At 38.1% G+C, this 17,754-nt stretch overlaps 1 protein-coding gene and 1 long non-coding RNA gene across 4 annotated transcripts in view; one reads left to right on the top strand and one right to left on the bottom strand.

The window, feature by feature from the left end:
• crtam (cytotoxic and regulatory T cell molecule) overlaps window positions 1–17,754 on the top strand; it is a 44,228-nt gene that overhangs the window by 1,823 nt on the left and 24,651 nt on the right. The window contains exons 2-6 of one of the 2 annotated variants that reach the window (XM_078532190.1): window positions 5,761–5,907; window positions 12,822–12,974; window positions 13,153–13,293; window positions 14,750–14,911; window positions 15,288–15,332. In XM_078532190.1, the coding sequence (XP_078388316.1) occupies window positions 5,761–5,907; window positions 12,822–12,974; window positions 13,153–13,293; window positions 14,750–14,911; window positions 15,288–15,332 (648 nt within the window). Of the gene's footprint in view, window positions 1–5,760; window positions 5,908–12,423; window positions 12,975–13,152; window positions 13,294–14,749; window positions 14,912–15,287; window positions 15,333–17,754 lie in introns of those variants that run through there. The other variant, XM_078532189.1, reaches the window with a different exon arrangement.
• LOC144669801 (uncharacterized) overlaps window positions 1–17,754 on the bottom strand; it is a 67,496-nt gene that overhangs the window by 41,812 nt on the left and 7,930 nt on the right. For both annotated transcript variants that reach the window (XR_013573749.1, XR_013573750.1), the window contains one exon: window positions 14,992–15,096. This is a non-coding gene — a long non-coding RNA (uncharacterized LOC144669801). The remainder of the gene's footprint in view (window positions 1–14,991; window positions 15,097–17,754) is intronic.

Here is a 17,754-nt window from a genome sequence, read left to right as displayed (position 1 = left end):
ATGCTTGTGAAGCTGTGACGCAACAAGTAAACAGAACATTCCAAAAAATTTCACAGCCTATGAAGTACTTCTGAAGTCCTGTTCTAATACAGGGAATATGCCAGCCAATTTGTGCACAGCAAGGTCCCAGAGACAGCAATGAGGTAAATTGTAATCTGTTTTAGTGATGTAGACCGAAGGATAAATATTAGCCGGAACACCAGGGAGAATTCCCCTGTCCTTCTTCCAATTGTGGCATGGGAGCTTTTATGACTACCTGACAGACAGGGCCTCATTCTGGAATCCAGACACCTAATCCGGAAGATAGCATCAATACTGCACTTAATTGGCAGATTAGATCTTGTGCTCTTAACTCTGCAGTGGAGTGTAAATTCACAACCTTCTGAGAGTGCCAATCACTGAGTCACTGCTGACACAGAGGGATAAAAAAAATGACGAGGGAAAGAAGTATTTTGTTTTACTGATAGTTTTCTATCTGGTTAAAGTGTTAAACTTCAGGAGGGAAACAAAATGGACAGTAGCAAATTGGAAAAAAAGACAATCAGACAGGCTGTTTAATGGACATGCAATTTGCTACCTCATGTTTTATGCACAATTGAAGTTGAATTTCGCCCATAAAGTGCCTTTACAAGAGTGACCAACATTGGTGTGCTGAACAGTTGCTAAAAAAAATGAACTTAAGAAGGCCTTGAATCAACCCTGATTTCTTTAATTAAATCTGATCATCTGGACATAGATTAAATAAAATCTGATTGGTTTTTATGAAGCCACAATATACAAACTTTTATAGAAGTACATTTAAATATATCGTAAGTACATCTTATTAGCGACATTATCACTCTGTCATTTAGAAATATGTTTTGCATAAAATATGGCATTTCAAATTGTAACAGTAAATAACAGAGAATATGCTGTCCAGTTTATTCTACTGATGGGAAAGTCATTATTGTAACACATGAGTGACAAAGGTCTTCCTCCCTTATTCATCATTTATATAATAAACAGCAGACCATGTCATCTATCTTAAAGTAATGAAATAAAGTTTACTGATGTTTTGTTTAATTGTAAAATGGATTATATAGTGAAAATGTTGCAAAACTTGCTATGAGGGAAACAAGTTTCAAAATTAAAGCCATATAGCTTAGACTTGAACTGTCATACCATTCCTTGGTGGTTCAATTGACAGTGTCCAAAGTGAAACAGACACACAGACAGTATTAAAGTCTGACTTTGGTCTCGGTTGCTGTTAGGTAATAAGGCTTGGGTGTGAAGTCCCCCAGGTCAGAAGAGCTTTTTAACACTCATTTTCCCCTTTTATTTTCCTTTGAAAATATAGTTGGTACATTTGAAATAAAATTTGGAGATTCTGTGAAAACAACTGAAGGCTGTAAATCAGTAACATACTTTCACATTTTTTTTTTAACATTATTCATAGCTTTTGCACGGGTTCAGAATTATTCAAAACACATCTTATAAATGAGAATGGGCAAGTTCAGATTTTTTTCTCCTCTGCTCTTGGATTGGATTTTGTTTCTACTGAGGGTTCATTTTGAGACATGGATAGGAATTGACAGGAGTTCAACATAACTGAGGCAGTGTGACAAATTATCCAAAAAAATTCATACAGCAGCCAATTAAGAATATTGGGATAAAATTCCATCGGTCAATGTGTAATGACACTGTAAATGTGTTTGTGAAGAATTTCTTCTATTTAGTATTTGTAGCAAGATCATGAGATATTCTAAATGATCACATTTATAATTTCATTGGAAATATCTGAGGAAATCATCAAGAACATATTTTATGATATTGCTACAATATTGTAGCCCTATTTCCAATTCATGCTGCCTTCACGCATGGAAGCGTGGGGCTAGTGAATTTATCATACTGAGATCTTGAGAACCCTTCAATATTTCCTATATTTTTTCATGACCATAAAGACTTAGCACTGTCATTAACACTGTTGCTAAATGCTATAGTTTTAATGTAAGAGGAACTTAAAAATGCAAACATATTTACATTATTTCCATGCCTGTGGTTTACTAATTAATGATGGTTATAGTGTGCCATAAAGTTTCCAACATCATTAAAGAATTTAATTTAGTAAAGTCATTTAAAACTCAGGAATATACTACAGCTTTGTACCAAACTGTGACAAACTAGCTATTGTGAATTATAATAAAAATAGTATATTCAAACTTATTTGTTATAGGGTTTCTCATATCTTGATTTTGATTCTTATCTTGTGACAATTCACATTTTACTATGCCTATTCATACTCATACAGCATGGCAGGAAGAGAGGCTACAGCAGACAGTTATTTTTACTTCCCTTCGCTTAACAGGAAAACAATGTCATCTTATCTTTTAACTTGCTCACTTTCACCTGCTCAATTATCAATCCTGCTAGATACAAATACTCAATTTCCACATTGTAAAAATATTTTAATAGCACTTTCCCTCAGGTTTATAGTGTCAAATTCAAACACCATTTCCCACATTCTAATAACCCATTAATGGCTGCAGGATCAAAGTAATCATCATACAGGAAGTTGGCATTGCACTTTTGGGTGAACCAGTCAAATTCTGAGAAGACAACCTTGTTGTTTTTGTAGTTAACAAGCTCACATTTATATCGAGCCTGCTCACATCTCTCAAACATTTCACAAATAATGAATTGCCTCACAATGCGGTGTTTGTTAAGACAACCAATTTGTACACAAGTTCCTGCAAGCAGAAATAGGTGGAATAACCAGGTAATCTGTTTGTGGCGGTGTTGGTTTTAAATCTTGTTCAAAAACATGCTGTAGGTAGAAGTATTAAAATTAATTGGTTTAGAGGCCAAAGTAGAAGCATTATGACACCCTAAACAAATCAGTACAGTTGATTTTGATTAATAGAAACATCCAACAGCTGTCATTTTATTTGCATCAATTATTCCAGTAAATGGACCTCAACTGAAACCTACAAAAACCAGATTTATACTGTAAACAGATGCTATAAATTGATAACATCGTATTGAAATAGGGAAAAGGGCTGTTGGCAGGCTTCCATTGCTCAGCAGAAAAGGCTCCAGTTTTCAATCCAAAACCATTTATATCTTCTTCATAATGTTAAGGTTTTGGTGAATCTCAAGTGCTTAGCCAATATTTGAATAATGGCCTTGATTCTGTTTCTCTGCAGTTGAATCTGTCCAGAAAATACAAACAAACCTAACAACTCCTTCAGAGTGCTCCAGCATGTATCTGGTATTGAGGGATTCAAATAATGGGGCTATGTTGAAAAATTATAGTGTTCTGTAATATTTTCAATTAGTTACTGGCAAGTAATTTCCTCCCAATTCTCACCCCTTGAAACTGTTCTCTAGATCATTTTCATGCGGCAACATTTACGATGTCAGCTAGGCCTCTAAAGGGACAAAGGTCAGGTCTTCTTCCAGTGATACAAGTGTCAGTTGGCTTATGGCATGTACTGTCTCTCAGGGCAAGTTGAGTATTGTCAGCGGTAAATGTTTCCAACCTTCCATTAAGAATTGTATCAGAGTTCCATAGATCCCATTGTTCCATTTTCCATCATTTGAGGAAGCCAAAAAGGCTTTTATTTTACCAGGTATGGAGAACACAGTCCTTGCTGTCAGAACCATTTTTTGGGATATCCTATGTGGTGAAGTGATATTACCACTAATGTATTTAAAAAGCAACAAATATAAATCCAGTGAAATTGGGATTGAGTAATTCGAGTTATGCTTATCACTGGTTCAAACCATGAAGTTACAGTATGGCTTGTGGTTAAACCTGCATCATTGACACATTTGTCTTTAACTCGGGTGAATCATTGAAAAATGAAAATAGTCTGCCTCCTAATGTGTTTAAAATAGAATTGTGAATAATTCAAGGTTTATAGCCTACATAGCTTTGACAAACTCATAGAATAACCTCTAAATAACTTTCCAGAGGGGGCTTTTTAAGTGTTAACAATGAATCATATCATGTAATTGCCTTCACACCAGAAAGACCATTGTGGTCACTGAGTCTAAGTATAGGAGGGTGGGTTGGGGGTAGGGAAGGGTACAGTATAGCAACTTTTTTTTTAGAAAACATTAAAGCATTAAATGCCAGAACCTTCAAATTATTTAATATTTCCTTCTCCCTTTCACATTTTGTCATGTCAATTAGAACATTACACACAAAATCTTCTTAAATGTCTTTTTCTTTTGGTTCTGCAGACAAGATGGCTGTTGAAAAGTCACAATTTGCACACTGGTCATGTTACAAACTTTCTACATGTGATCTCCCCTAAATACTTGCATGAGCATAAACAGTCTGCTCTTTTCTCTCACTTCCTCTCATCATACTGCACAGTTTGTATCTTAGTTGTCAAATTAGAATTTCTGCAATCTTCTAAATTCACAGAATTTTGGTACACCGTATGAAGTTGGGAAAGCACAGTTTGAGAATTCCAAAATTAACCAAGAAGAGTCTTAATTTAAATGGCTTCTCACAATTATGGACATATATAACACACAGGAATAGATTGTAAACAGTCATATCTTATTTAAATATATCAATATTGATTTTTCCAAAAATGTGCAACTCATCTCTTCTGCAAACAATTACAAATAAAGCAGTTGTGTTACTTTCCCAATGGTTTAATTGTATAAAGCAGGAAGGTTCCTAGGTTCAATTCCCTGTGTGCACTGAATTAATTGGAGAGGCTCAGCTGCAAAACCGACAAGATCAAATACCTTGTCGGTACTCACCTTTGTGTCACACATGAAGAATGATCACTTGGGAAACACGTGGCAGCTGTAGAGCTGCATCTAGCAGGAATCATTGTGTTGAAGAGAGGAGAGGAAAACATGTTGTAGGTTGTGCAAAGGTTGAAAAATGATAGTCATGCAAATACATGTGCATTTGTTGCCCTTCATCTCCACATGGCATATGGTTACTGAAGAGTCTGGCTTGAAACTTTTACATAGTTAGCAATAGTTACCCTGATTGTAAAGTGCCTCCATTTTTCACTTCACTAGACAATAAAGTATGTCTATCATGATCTCTTTGGCAATTGATTTCAAGTTGTTAAAGGACTAAAGGTGATTGTTGCTGTAATTAGTAACAACACAATATTCAGAAATACCTCAGATCTGTAAAGAATGAAATTGTGAAGCCCTTTTACAATTCTTTGTGATGTGAGGAATTGCTGAATATTGAAGGATGTACAGGGAAAGATATGGTTATTTAGCACCTTCAGTATGTATTATAAAAACAAAAATAGCTGATCTTTCACAATTGGGACTATTGTTAAAGGGATATTACTATCAGGAACTTATGTTTGGCAGCCAGAAAATATTGTAATCCTGATTAACTCAAAACAGTAGCTCAGTGGACTATGACTGACACAGTAGGGGAATTTTATCTTTTGGCAAAATATCTTATACAATGTAATATTCACAATATCAAATCAAACACCCATTAAAATCCTCTCTTCCATTGAGCTCAATAAAATAACACTCAATATTTTTGAAAATCCTCAAAGAGCAACAATCCAGATTGCTTGCACACTGACAATTACAATACCTTGTTTAGCCGTTGAATAAATCTCTGGCTCTCAAGCTTTTCTAAAGGACCTTGGAATAATCAGTTAGGATTTGTCAAAGAGCTTGATTCTTCACATAGTAGGATTGTAAGGAATCACATTTCCAATGAAATGAAATGCATGTAACCCAAAAGCCGGTTTGAAAAAATATCTTCTACATTTTCAGCAAACTTGGCCATTCTGCAGAGAGAGAACATCACCGTGCTCGAGGGACAATCAGTAGTTCTCAATTGTACGATGAATAGAAGTGAGAAGGAATCTATTGATTGGACAAATCCACAGCGGCAAGTTACATATTTTAACAATGTCCAAGGTAAGCAAGAGTATTATTGTTCATAGTAACCGAAGGAGACTATTCAGCCCCTCGAGCCTATTCCACTATTTATCTGGATCATTGATTCTCGGAACATAGGAACACAGGGGGAGGAGTAAGCCATACGGGCCCGTCGATCCTGCTCCACCATTCAATTAGACCATGGCTGATCATCTACCCTAACGCCACTTTCCTGCACTATCACCAGATCCCGTGATATCATCAGTATCCAGGAATTTATCAATTTCTGTCTTGAACATGCTCAATGATTGAGCTTACACAGCCCTCTGGGGTAAGAGAATTCCATAGATTCACCACCCTCTGAGTGAAGAAATTCCTCCTCATTTCAGTCCTAAATGGCCTGCTCCTTATTCTGAGATGGAGAGGGGGGTGGAAACATCCTATCTACATCCACCCTGTCACTGCCTATAAGAATTTTGTAAGTTTCAATGAGATCACCTCTCATTCTTTGAAACTCTAGAGAATAAGGCCCAATTTCCTCAATGTCTCCTTATACAACATACCAGGGATCCGTCTGGTGAACCTCTGTGGCACTACCTCCATGGCAAGTATCTCCTTCCTTAGATAAGGAGTCCAAAACTGTACATAATACTCCAGATGTGGTCTCACCAAGGCTCTATACAATTGCAGCAAGATATTTTTACCTCTGTACTCAAACCCCCATTTGTCTTGCTAATTGCTTGCTGCACCTGCATGCTAGCTTTCTAGCATGCTAGTGACTCATGAACAAGGACACCCAGGTCTCTTTGGACATCAACACTTCCCAACATCCCACCATTTAAGAAATATTCTGCCTTTCTATTTTTTATACCACACACTTATTCACATTATATTCCATCTGCCATGTTCTTGCCCATTCACTTAAACTGTCCAAGTCCCCTTGAAGCCTCCTTGCACCTCCCTCACAACTTACATTCCCACCTAGTTTTGTGTCATCAGCAAATTTGGAAATATTACCTTTGGTCCCCACATCCAAATCAGTTATGTAGACTGTGAACAGCTGTGGCCCCAGCATAGATCCTTGTGGTACCCCACTAGTAACAGCCTGCCATCCTGAGAAGGACCTGTTTATTCCTAAACAAAAACAGAATTACCTGGAAAAACTCAGCAGGTCTGGCAGCATCGGTGGAGAAGAAAAGAGTCGATGTTTCGGGTCCAGATGACCCTTCAACAGAACTGGTTTATTATAATATTTTTTATAATAACCCGTTTATTCCTACTCGTTGTTTTCTGTCTATTAACCAATTCTCAATCCATACCGGTATATTAACCCCAATCCCACATATTCTGATTTTATTTACTAAGCTCCTATGTGGGATCTTATCAAAAGCCTTCTGAAAATCCAAATACACCACATCCATTGCTTTTCCTTTATCTATACAACAGGTAACATCCTTGAAAAACTCCAACAGTTTATCAAACATGATTTCCCTTTCATAAATCCATGTTCACTCTGCCCAATCATATCATTATTTTCCAAATGTCTAGTTATCACATCCTTGCTAATAAATTCTAACATTTTCCCTACTACTGATGTCAAAGTAACAGGTCTGTAGCTCTCCATTTTCTCTCTCCCTCCCTTCTTAAATAGTGGGGTTACATGTGCTATTTTCCAGTCTGCATGAACTTTCCAGAATCTATAGAATTTTGCAAGATAACTGCCAATGCATCCGCTGTCTCTATAGCCAGCTTCTTCAACACTCTGGATGTATCACATCAGGTCCAGGAGATTTATCAACCTTCAATCCAATTAATTTTTCAAGTACTACCTCTTTATTAATACTAATTTCTTTTAGTTCCCTTTTTTCACAAGCCCCCTGGTACCCTAGTATTTCTGGGAGATTTTCTGTATCTTCCTCCTTGAAGAGAGACACGTAGCAATTGTTTAGTTTCCCCACCATTTCCCTATTCTCCATTATAAATTCTCTAATCCTCACCTGTAATGGACCCACATTAGTCTTTGCTAATCTTTTCCTTTTCATGTACCTAAAGTAGCTTTTACATAAAGTCCACCTTGATGTTTCTCACTGGCTTGCATTCATATTCTCTTTTCCCTTTCTTTATCAGTTTCTAGGTCCTCCTTTGCTGGATTCCAAACTGCTCCCAATCCTTGGACTTACCACTTTTTCTGGCAACCTTATAAGCCAATTCCTTCGATCTAATGCAATCTTTAACTTTTTTTGTTAGCCATGGTTGATTCACCTTTCCTGTTGGGTTTTTGTGTCATAAAGGAATGTATATTTGTTGTCCATCATGTAGTACTTCTCTAAATACTAGCCATTGCCAGTCTACCTTAACATTTTTTAGTGTGTTTTCTCAATCTACTATAGCCGACTTGCCCCTCATACCTTCACAGTTTCCTTTGTTCATATTTAGGACCCTAGTTCCAAAATGAACTATATCACTTTCAAACTTAATGTAAAATTTTATCATATTATGGTCACTATTTCTGAAAGGCAAGGTTATTAATTAGCCCTTTCTCGTTACATAATGCTAAATCTAAAATAGCCCAATCTCTAGTTCAATGTATTGCTCCAGAAACTCATCTTATTCACATTCCAAGAATTCATCCTCCACAGAATTAGTGCTTATTAGGTTTACCCAGTCTATATGTAAATTGAAGTCACCCATTCTTACTGTATTTCCCATGTTAGATGCAGTTCTAAATTCCTGATTTATATTGTGCCCAATGTTACTACAGTTTGGTGGCCCATAAATAATTCCCACCAATGTTTGTTGCCCCTTGCCATTTCTTAGCTCCTCCCAAAATAATTCTGCATCTTGATCCTTTGATCTAAGATCCTCTCTCACTAATGTACTCATCTCGTCCTTATTAATAGAGCTACCCCACCTCCTTTTCCTTTTTGCCTATCCTTTCTAAATGATGAATATCCTTGAATATTCAGTTCCCAGTCTCAGTCACCTTGTAACCACATCTCCGTAATGGCAATTAATCATACCAATTTACCTCTATTTGTGCCTTCAAATCATTTACCTTATTGCAAATGCTGTGTGCATTCAGATAGAGTGCCCTTAACTTTGTCTTTTTAACAGTATTCCGCATTCTGATCCTATTTGATGCTTTCCTTCACTTTATCTGCCTTCTAATGTTGCTTACTACTTTTCTACCTCCTTCCCTCCAATCTGAGCTGTCTCTCAGGTCCCCATCCCCCTGTCGGTCTAGTTTAAACCCTCCCCAACTGGCAAATTTCCCTGTAAGGATGTTAGTCCCAGTCCAGGTAAGTTGCAACCCGTCTATCTCGCACAGGTCCCACCTGCCTCAGAGCTGGTCCCAATGCCTCAGAAATCTAATGTCCTCACTCCTACACCAACTCTCTAGCCACGTGTTCAATCGATCAAACCTCCTACTCCTATGCTCACCAGCATGTGGCACTGGGATTAATCCTGAGATAATTGCTTTTGAGGCCCTGCTTTTTAATTTATTTCCTAACTCCCTAAAATCTGCTTTCAGGACCTCCTCCCTCTTCCGAGCTATGTCATTGATACCAATCTGGACCACAACCTCTGGCTGCTCACCCTCCCCCAGAATAACATATTGCAGCCACTCTGTGACATCCTTGACCCTGGCACCAAGGAAGCAACATACCATCCTGGAGTCACGTTTACCATCACAGAAACATTTGTCTGTTCCCCTAACTAATGAATCCCCTATCACTATTACTCTCCCACTCTTCTTTCTCCCTTCCTGTGCAGCTGAACCACCTGTCTCTTGCTGCACTCCTCTGAGGAACCATTGCCCTCAACAGTATCCAAAATGGAAAACCAGTAAGTGAGCGAGATCAACTCCGGGGACTCCTGCACTGTCTACCTAGTTCTGTTAGATCGCCTGGTGCTCACCCATTCCCTCCCTGCCTGCATGCTCTTAACCTGCCGTATGACCACCTCCCTAAACACGCTATCCACGTAGTTTTCTGCCTCACAGATGCATCACAGTGACTCCAACTACTGCTCGAGTTCCAAAACCTGGGACTCAAGCTTCTAAAGCCGGTGACATTCCTTCAGGTGTGTTTGTCTGGGACACATGGTGCTTCCATGACTTTCCACATTCCACAGGATGCACATTCCACTTAATCAAGCTGCCTTGCCATTCCTTAACTTATACAAATTATTTATCATATGTAGAATAACTTACCAATAGCTTACTCAGCAAATAGCTTCTTCCTCTGTACTGAAGTAAGAACAAAATACTGGAGGTAGAAAAAGTAAAGAGCACCTCCTTGCCCTCTTCCCCTAACTCCCTCACTCACCGGACTCCCAGCTGCTCACTTTATAAAGTCACGCTCCATGCAAGTCGCACTGCGAGTCCTGTTTCCATACTAGCTGAGACTTTTACTAAAAAGCAGGTTAAGCTAGTTACTAATTAACTAAATACAGCTGGTCTCTAGTAGAGAACTTGTTTATCCATGCTTAAAATTGGATATAGAAATTTAAACTTAACTTAAACTGTAATTTTTAGTTAAATGTTAAATGCAAACAAAATTAGAATAAAACCCCCTCACTCACCAAACTCCCAGCTGCTCACTCTAAAGTCACACACCTGTACCTCAACCCCATTTATCTGCCTTTGAGTCCTATCCTTTGATTTCCTTACCTCACAAAAATCTATGGAGTTCAGTCTTGAAAGTATCAACAGACCCAGTAGCTTTGGGGGGAGAAATTCCACAAGATTCTTCATTGTAACCTATTGTGGGGTGCCTTTTCAAAGGTTTTCTGTTAGTTCAGGTGGACTACTGGCTTGCCCTCATCCACTCCTTCAATAAATTCCATCAAATTTGTACAATAAAAATTTATTTTTCAGATGTTGTGTGTCCAAGATACTGTTTCTCAGTCTTGGTGATCAGTAGTAGCATCTCTAATCATCCCTCTGAGTATTTTACCTATTACTGCAATCAAACCATTGGTTCCACTGGTTCCAGAGCAATTTACAAAGATTCTCTATTTATGAGGGAAAATTGGATAAACTGGGGTTCCTTTCACTAGAGCGGAGATAGAAATGTTAAAAATTATAACGGGTTTTAAGAAGGTTATTGGGGAAAAAAGATTTCCACATCAGTAGATTAAAGTCAGCAACAAAACAATGAAGGGAGCAGTTTGGAGTTTTGTTTCAACACAGAAGATTATTAGGGCATGAAATTACCTTACAGAAACAGCCTTGGAACTGAAATATATAGAGAGCAAGAAACTTCCAGGTTCAATTCTTGGTCTGTGCTGAATTAATCGATCAGGTTACAACAAAAACCTGCATGTAAATCACACCTTTAACATCGCAAAGCATCTTAAGGTTGGAGCATTATCTGATACAATTTAACACCAAACCACATACTAGGACATATTAGGGCAGGAGACCAAAAGCTTGGCCAGAGAGATAGGTCAAGGTCCATGTGGAAGTGTTACATTAGATATTTTTGTTGTGACGTTGCGACCAGAACTTTAGTTTGCACGCTTTGCATATAGACAGTGAATGCAGTGTCTGCTTGGTTAAGCTTTTCCTGTTTAACAGCCTGTGAAACTAATGTCCAGACTTCATTGTGGTCTGACACAATTTAGCTTACTCTAGCTAGATACAGTTAAATTATTATCTGCTTTATCTTTTACGCCATATTCACCATGTCTCCTCCATTTGTTATTAGTATCTCCTCCTCTACAATTCCTATGTATTACATACTAATAGCAAGATAATGTTTGCCGTGAAATTTATATTTAGCACGCAACATAAATATAAGCCGGAAATCAAGTTATATTTATTCTTAGAAGTTACATACATTAAAATTGGTTATTTTACAAATCAACACCAGTTCGAACAGAGGTCTCTGAGACTAACATGGTTCTCTTATTTTCTGAATTTCTCTTTCCTCCATCTGTGTCTATTGTGATCCAATGAAATAAAGTGGGTACTTGAATTCACATTGCTACCCCACAAAAAAATGCTCCACTAATTCAGTCTTTTTAGACTTTTTAGAAGTTACTCACTAATGTGACACAGTGTTCAATCTATTATAAAAGTTTTTTTCTTGAAAGCACCATTACAGAAATATATATCGTACTTGATGATACTATTTCTATTTGAGTGACATTGTTATGAAACATTGTTGATAATGTTTGAAGTACAGACATTCTAAACCCTTGTCTATAATGATTGTAACAAAAACAGAAAATGTTAGAAACTTTCAACAGGTTATCCAACACCTTTGAAGGGAGCAGACAAGTTTATGTTTCAGATGTGGACCCTTCATCATTCTGAAGAAGGGTCTATATCTGAGGTGTCTTTTCACTCCACTGATTTTGACTGAGCTGCTGAGTGTTTCCGGTATTTCTGTTTTCTTTTTCAGATTTCCAGCATCCACAGGACCAATTTTTATTTCAACAATGATTGTAATAGTGTAAACACAGTTCATTTGGAAGGCCACTAATGTACAATATATCTTCCTGTTGCTGCTTCTCATGATTTTGTAGGCAAACCTAACCTGGCACCAGTCATAAGTTTACTAGTAGTTATTGTTAAAACATAGCATGCTGCAATTAGTTAAATAACTGATCTTGAAGTATGAATAGACTTATGAGGGTGTTTTGCAGCACACAATATAGCTACACTTGTAGAAAAATAGATTATCGCTATATTCTTAATCTGTATCTTCACATAAATCAGCCACTGTTTTTAAACGTCATTTTCACTTCTATTGATGCCCTCAAAGGAGAAGATGAACAAACAACATTCAAAAATAACAAAATCTTCTTTACAAATAAATTTCTCCCACTTTCTAATGTTCAAATTTCATCTTTCAATGGAGACAAGTCGTTCTTATTCTCAGATATATGTATGATTGTTTGGATGTTAATAACAAAGGTTATGAAGAAATTATTTTTTCCAACAGGGCTAAGGGACAGAAGATACAAATTAGTGCATTACTCAGGCACAAAATTAATTATCACTCTGCTCAATACTACAGTGCAAGATGACGGCATGTACACCTGTACATATTATGGCCACCAACCAGTGACCAAACAAGTGTACCTCACTGTTTTAGGTATGTATATTGGAAGGATAAGAACGCGGTAACATTATTAATCATTTGATTGAAAGAAGTAAAAGCCAGTGTTGAGGAAAACACTAATTAGTTTTCAGATTTTTTTTTCATTTTATATGACATTTAGTTTGCATGGAAGCATTTCAAAGCAATTGTGAACCTTTTCTTATCTCCCTAGCACCACCATCTCCTCCTGTCCTGAACATCACCAAACATTTGCTGAAGGGAAGAGAAGAAAAGGTGATCAGATGTATCACCACTGGAAGCAAGCCAAAGCCCCAAATAACCTGGCTCTTAAATAACAGATTGGAGTTACATGGTAAGAAACTTCTTAAATAGAGTCAGGCATTTGAATCCCATTTATTATATATTTATTTTTCTTTCCATGCTCTCGCTTTTTTTCAATCCCATCATGCTTGCACACGTCGCTCTCCCATCAGCAATGAAACGATGTGGTGGCAGACTTCATCACAGTTGTATGTTCTGTGTCTTACCCATAATACACATTTTAGGCAGTTATCCAAATTACATGAACTAAGTCATTTTTTTAAAAATGCAAATGCAGGAAATCTGAAATAAAATCAAAACAAAATGTTACAATATGCTACTCAATCAGCATCTGTAAGGATATTCACCCACAAGTGGAAGCAGCTTTTTCACAATCACCCCATCACGATTTTAAAGATTTCTACCACGTTTCCTCTTAGTCTTTTCTTATCCAAAGGATTCTAGATTGCTCAATAATTCCTGATAGTTGTATCTACAATCTTCTGTCTCAGAGGAAAGAGCGTGGTCACTGAGTCCAGGATGGTATCTCCACCTCACTTGACAGGATAATTAGAATAAATATGTATTTAAATAGTTTCAATTATATAGGGCTGAATTCTACAAGGGACGGGGGAAGCCTATTGCTCACCACCAGCCCCCCAGCCTCCACCGTCCCAGAAGAAGAGTCAGGGCTGCACTGACTGACGGCCAATAATAACCTGCAGGTGAGGGTTAGAATTCTGCCCCTCAGTGGGAGGAAGTCCTGCTCACAAGAACTCCTGAACAATCTGATTGGCTGACAGCTCCAGCAGCGCCAGAGCTCAGTAATGGGCATTGCTGGGACTGCAAGTAGGCCCACAGTGAATATCAATGGATTCCGAACTAAAATAGTCCTGGGCTTTTAGAGCGGGAAGAGTTTGGGGAGCCTAAGGAGGTAGGCGAGGCCTCCCTCAAGGCCAGGCAAGGAGGAACAAAGGGTTGAGTAACATCTTGGGAGGAAGGGGCACTCTGATGCACACAGGAAACCCCCCAGGAAATACACCCCATTCCTTCATGCCTTTACCATTTTAAAAATGGCCTCTGAATCTCACCCCCTTGCCCCACAACCATATTATGGCGTGGGCAGCATCATATTTGGGTCAATTGCCTTGATGACAAGCTTAATTGCCTGTTAATTATTTATTTAAAATGATGGGTAGGTTGCTCGAGCCCATAATCTTTGTGCAGGCTCATTTTTGACTACTTGGAAACATATGTATGCACTATAAAAGCTTCTGTTGATTTATATGTCTGTATGTGACTTTCATTTTCCAACTAATGTTAGCCACAGTTTCCCGATGATAAAATAAAGAACAAATATAAAGAACATTACAGCAGGGGGTGCTGTAGGTCCAGCACAAGTGCTGCAAAGAAATAGTGTCTATGTGTAGTATTTAATGGTTAAATTTCTTAACATGGAAACCTCTTAATGTTCTGTAATTTCACAAAACTATTTTTTTTTAACATAGGACACACAGAATATATTCCAGAAAACAAAGGGGCAAAGTTTACAACAATCAGTATGTTGAAAATCAAAGCACACGACCAGGAATTCAGAGTTGACTGTTTGGTTCGTCATGAAAGTCTAATGAACAGGGTTCTTAAAGTATCCTACATATTTGATAACAACTGTGAGTAGAATCTTCATCATCATTATATTAACTGTGCATAGATTTATGTGTACATAAACATAAAAATAGGCGATTTTTACCAGTCGATGCACAGTAAGTGAGGCAATTGGTGAGGGACCGGATTCACTCTGTTTTTTCAGGCCATGTTGACGTATCTTCCCTCACAGCTACATATACATCAACACCTGTAATGGGTGAAATTAGCAAAACCATTGTGAAACTCAAGAAAACTGTTTCCAATGTCAGACACCAACACTAATGAAAACATCAACTCTGTCACCTGTTACTTAAATATTTACCAAATGTAATTTTTTAAAAAATCATTGGACATTTTATCTCTATAACCTGTATTTAATTACTATTTTGTTTTTAACAGACAATTCCCTTGGACTAAACGAATCATATACTCAAACCGCAAATGGTGAGCTTTTGTTTCAAATTGATTGACGAATATACAAAAACTTCAGTGCAATGACTTTTTCCCCACCATCCCCCACCCTTCAATGTGACTCATTTGCACACCTCCTCCTCCACCTGTGGTAATGTGGGTGCAGATTGAAGATATATGCCTGCAACCCTCTACTGCATCCAGCCCACTGAGCTCAGTTGCTCAGAGGCAAAGGCTGCAAGAGTGATGCAGGGGAACGTCAAGTGAGACAATCCACTCCTATGTTGTAATCCTTGCAAAAACCACACAAACTAAAAAAAAACGCTTCATGCACACGCTGAAGGGTGAGGAAGAAAATATGACTTTTTTTTTCAAATACTAGATGATCTTATGGGATCTCATGGTTAAGACCAAGTGCATTTCAGGACAAGCTGAGGATAACTGGATCCAGACGGTGGTGGGAGGGGTAGAAGAAAGGAGATTGAGGAGGCAATATAAGGTGGGGGGGGGGAATGGAGATGGAGACAGGAGGGGAGTCAGTGAAGGACACAGAGGGAAGAAAGGGGGAAAGAGCGAGAAGGGGGGAGATAAGGGTAGAGATCCAAAAGGTGGATAGGGAGGTGGATGTGGAGAGGGACAGGGAAGGGGCTTTTGGTAAGGTAAATAGGAAAAAACTATTTCCACTGTGAGTTAATGAGTAGAAAGTATAAATTTAAGACTGTGAGAAGGACAACAAAAAGAGAAGATAGGAGAATGTTTAATTCAGTGTTTTTAAGACATAGAATGCCCTACCAGTTATGAAGCAGAATCCATAATATTTTTTTTAAATAATTTGGATAGCCATTTTGAAAAGTCAAAATTGGAAACAGAATGAGGAAAGGAATTGAACTAAATAAGCTCTTTCAGAGAACAGTTAGGCAAATTGTCTCTTCCTGCTCTAAGATCTATAGTTATACTCTTGCGTGAATAACCAAAAGCACAATTATAGATCTTAGAGCAGAAATTCTGACAACAGGGTAAACTCAGGAACAATCTGCGGCAAAGCCTGGATTCTCCAGATTTCTCCATTCAATTTGCATTCCAGGGCATGAAGGCATTCCTTAAACCTACCCCATGAAATCATGGGTTTTGTGGGATGTTCCCAGACTATCCTAGTAACTCCACCAAGTTTGCCCTGTTAGACCTTTTTTTTCCAATTTGTTGCTGTGATATGGGCAGCACTAGCAAGGCAGCATTTATTGTCTATCCCTAGTCACTCTTAGGGGATTGAATGCACCACAGAGTGTAAGGTTGAGAGACTTGGCTCATTGGTAGCATTCCTGCTTCCAAGTCAGCACATTATGGATTTGAGGACCATTCCAGAAAGCACAGTGAATGGAAATGAGGGGTTCAATTTCTGAATACTGGATTGACATCCAGCAATGTGCTGACACAAAATGAAGCTGTAGTGGCAATGCCCCTCCCCACCCTACATCAGATCTAGCTAGTTTTCTTGGTTATATATTTTGAGTCAGGCTAATGGCCTGTCCGCATAACAGGGGCCTTTGTTATGAAATGACCCAAAGCTATATTTAAAGCAACAGAAGAAATATGTTACCTCACTAGGCATGGAAGGGAAGAAGAAAATGACAATGTAGTGTAGGACTAAAGTCACATTGTCAGCCCAGTTAGGGATGGTAGTTTCTCTTTTTTGAAGGACTTTAGCAAACCATTGGGCTTTTATATTCCATGGTCATTTTTCCTGGAACCTGCCCAAAGGGCACTGAATTCAGTTTCATAACTTGCCAAGGTGCAATCTGAACTCCCAACCTGTGGCTTGCTAGTCCAATATCTTAACCGCTAGACTACCAGAACTTATAAGAGAACAGATATAGGGTCCTGTTGTGGGTTTTACAAAGGTTCCTTGAATGAAAAAATACAAAGTAATCAATCCCAAGTGATTGTTTGTGTGATGTTCCTCCACTCCCTGGAAGATAGAGACTTCTGCTGTCCTTCAACAGTGAGGGCACCTATCCTGAATATTTAAATGCTCTTATCCCATTGGCAGGTCACAGCTCAAACCTTCTGCTTCAAAGGGGCAGCAGAATAGCTAGGCCCATGTCTTCCCAAACTTTGGTTGTGTCTTAAGAAATAATTTTGAGCTATCAAACACGGTGAAATAATTATGATTATAGATTTGTCACTATGGAGGAGCAGTTTGAGATAACCATACTTAAGAGATAGACGATGGATTTAAACTAGTAACAATGTACTATTTTTTTATTCGGCTCAAAGTGAACAATTTGGCCCTGGCAGGAATCATTTGCAGATTTAAAATAAACTTAAGTCAAATCTAAGTAAAATATATTTTCTGCTTGAACTTTAAAAGTGCAATCACATCACATGCACTTGCTTTGTTGATTGATTCCCTTTGCAGTGTATTCTGTAATTCCAGCAGTTGAACTGTTGTTTTTTG

This window comes from Cetorhinus maximus, chromosome 2 (genome assembly GCF_964194155.1).
Source record: "Cetorhinus maximus chromosome 2, sCetMax3.hap1.1, whole genome shotgun sequence".
In the NCBI taxonomy this organism is placed as follows: domain Eukaryota; kingdom Metazoa; phylum Chordata; class Chondrichthyes; order Lamniformes; family Cetorhinidae; genus Cetorhinus; species Cetorhinus maximus.
This window is presented reverse-complemented; position numbering and strand designations above follow the sequence as displayed.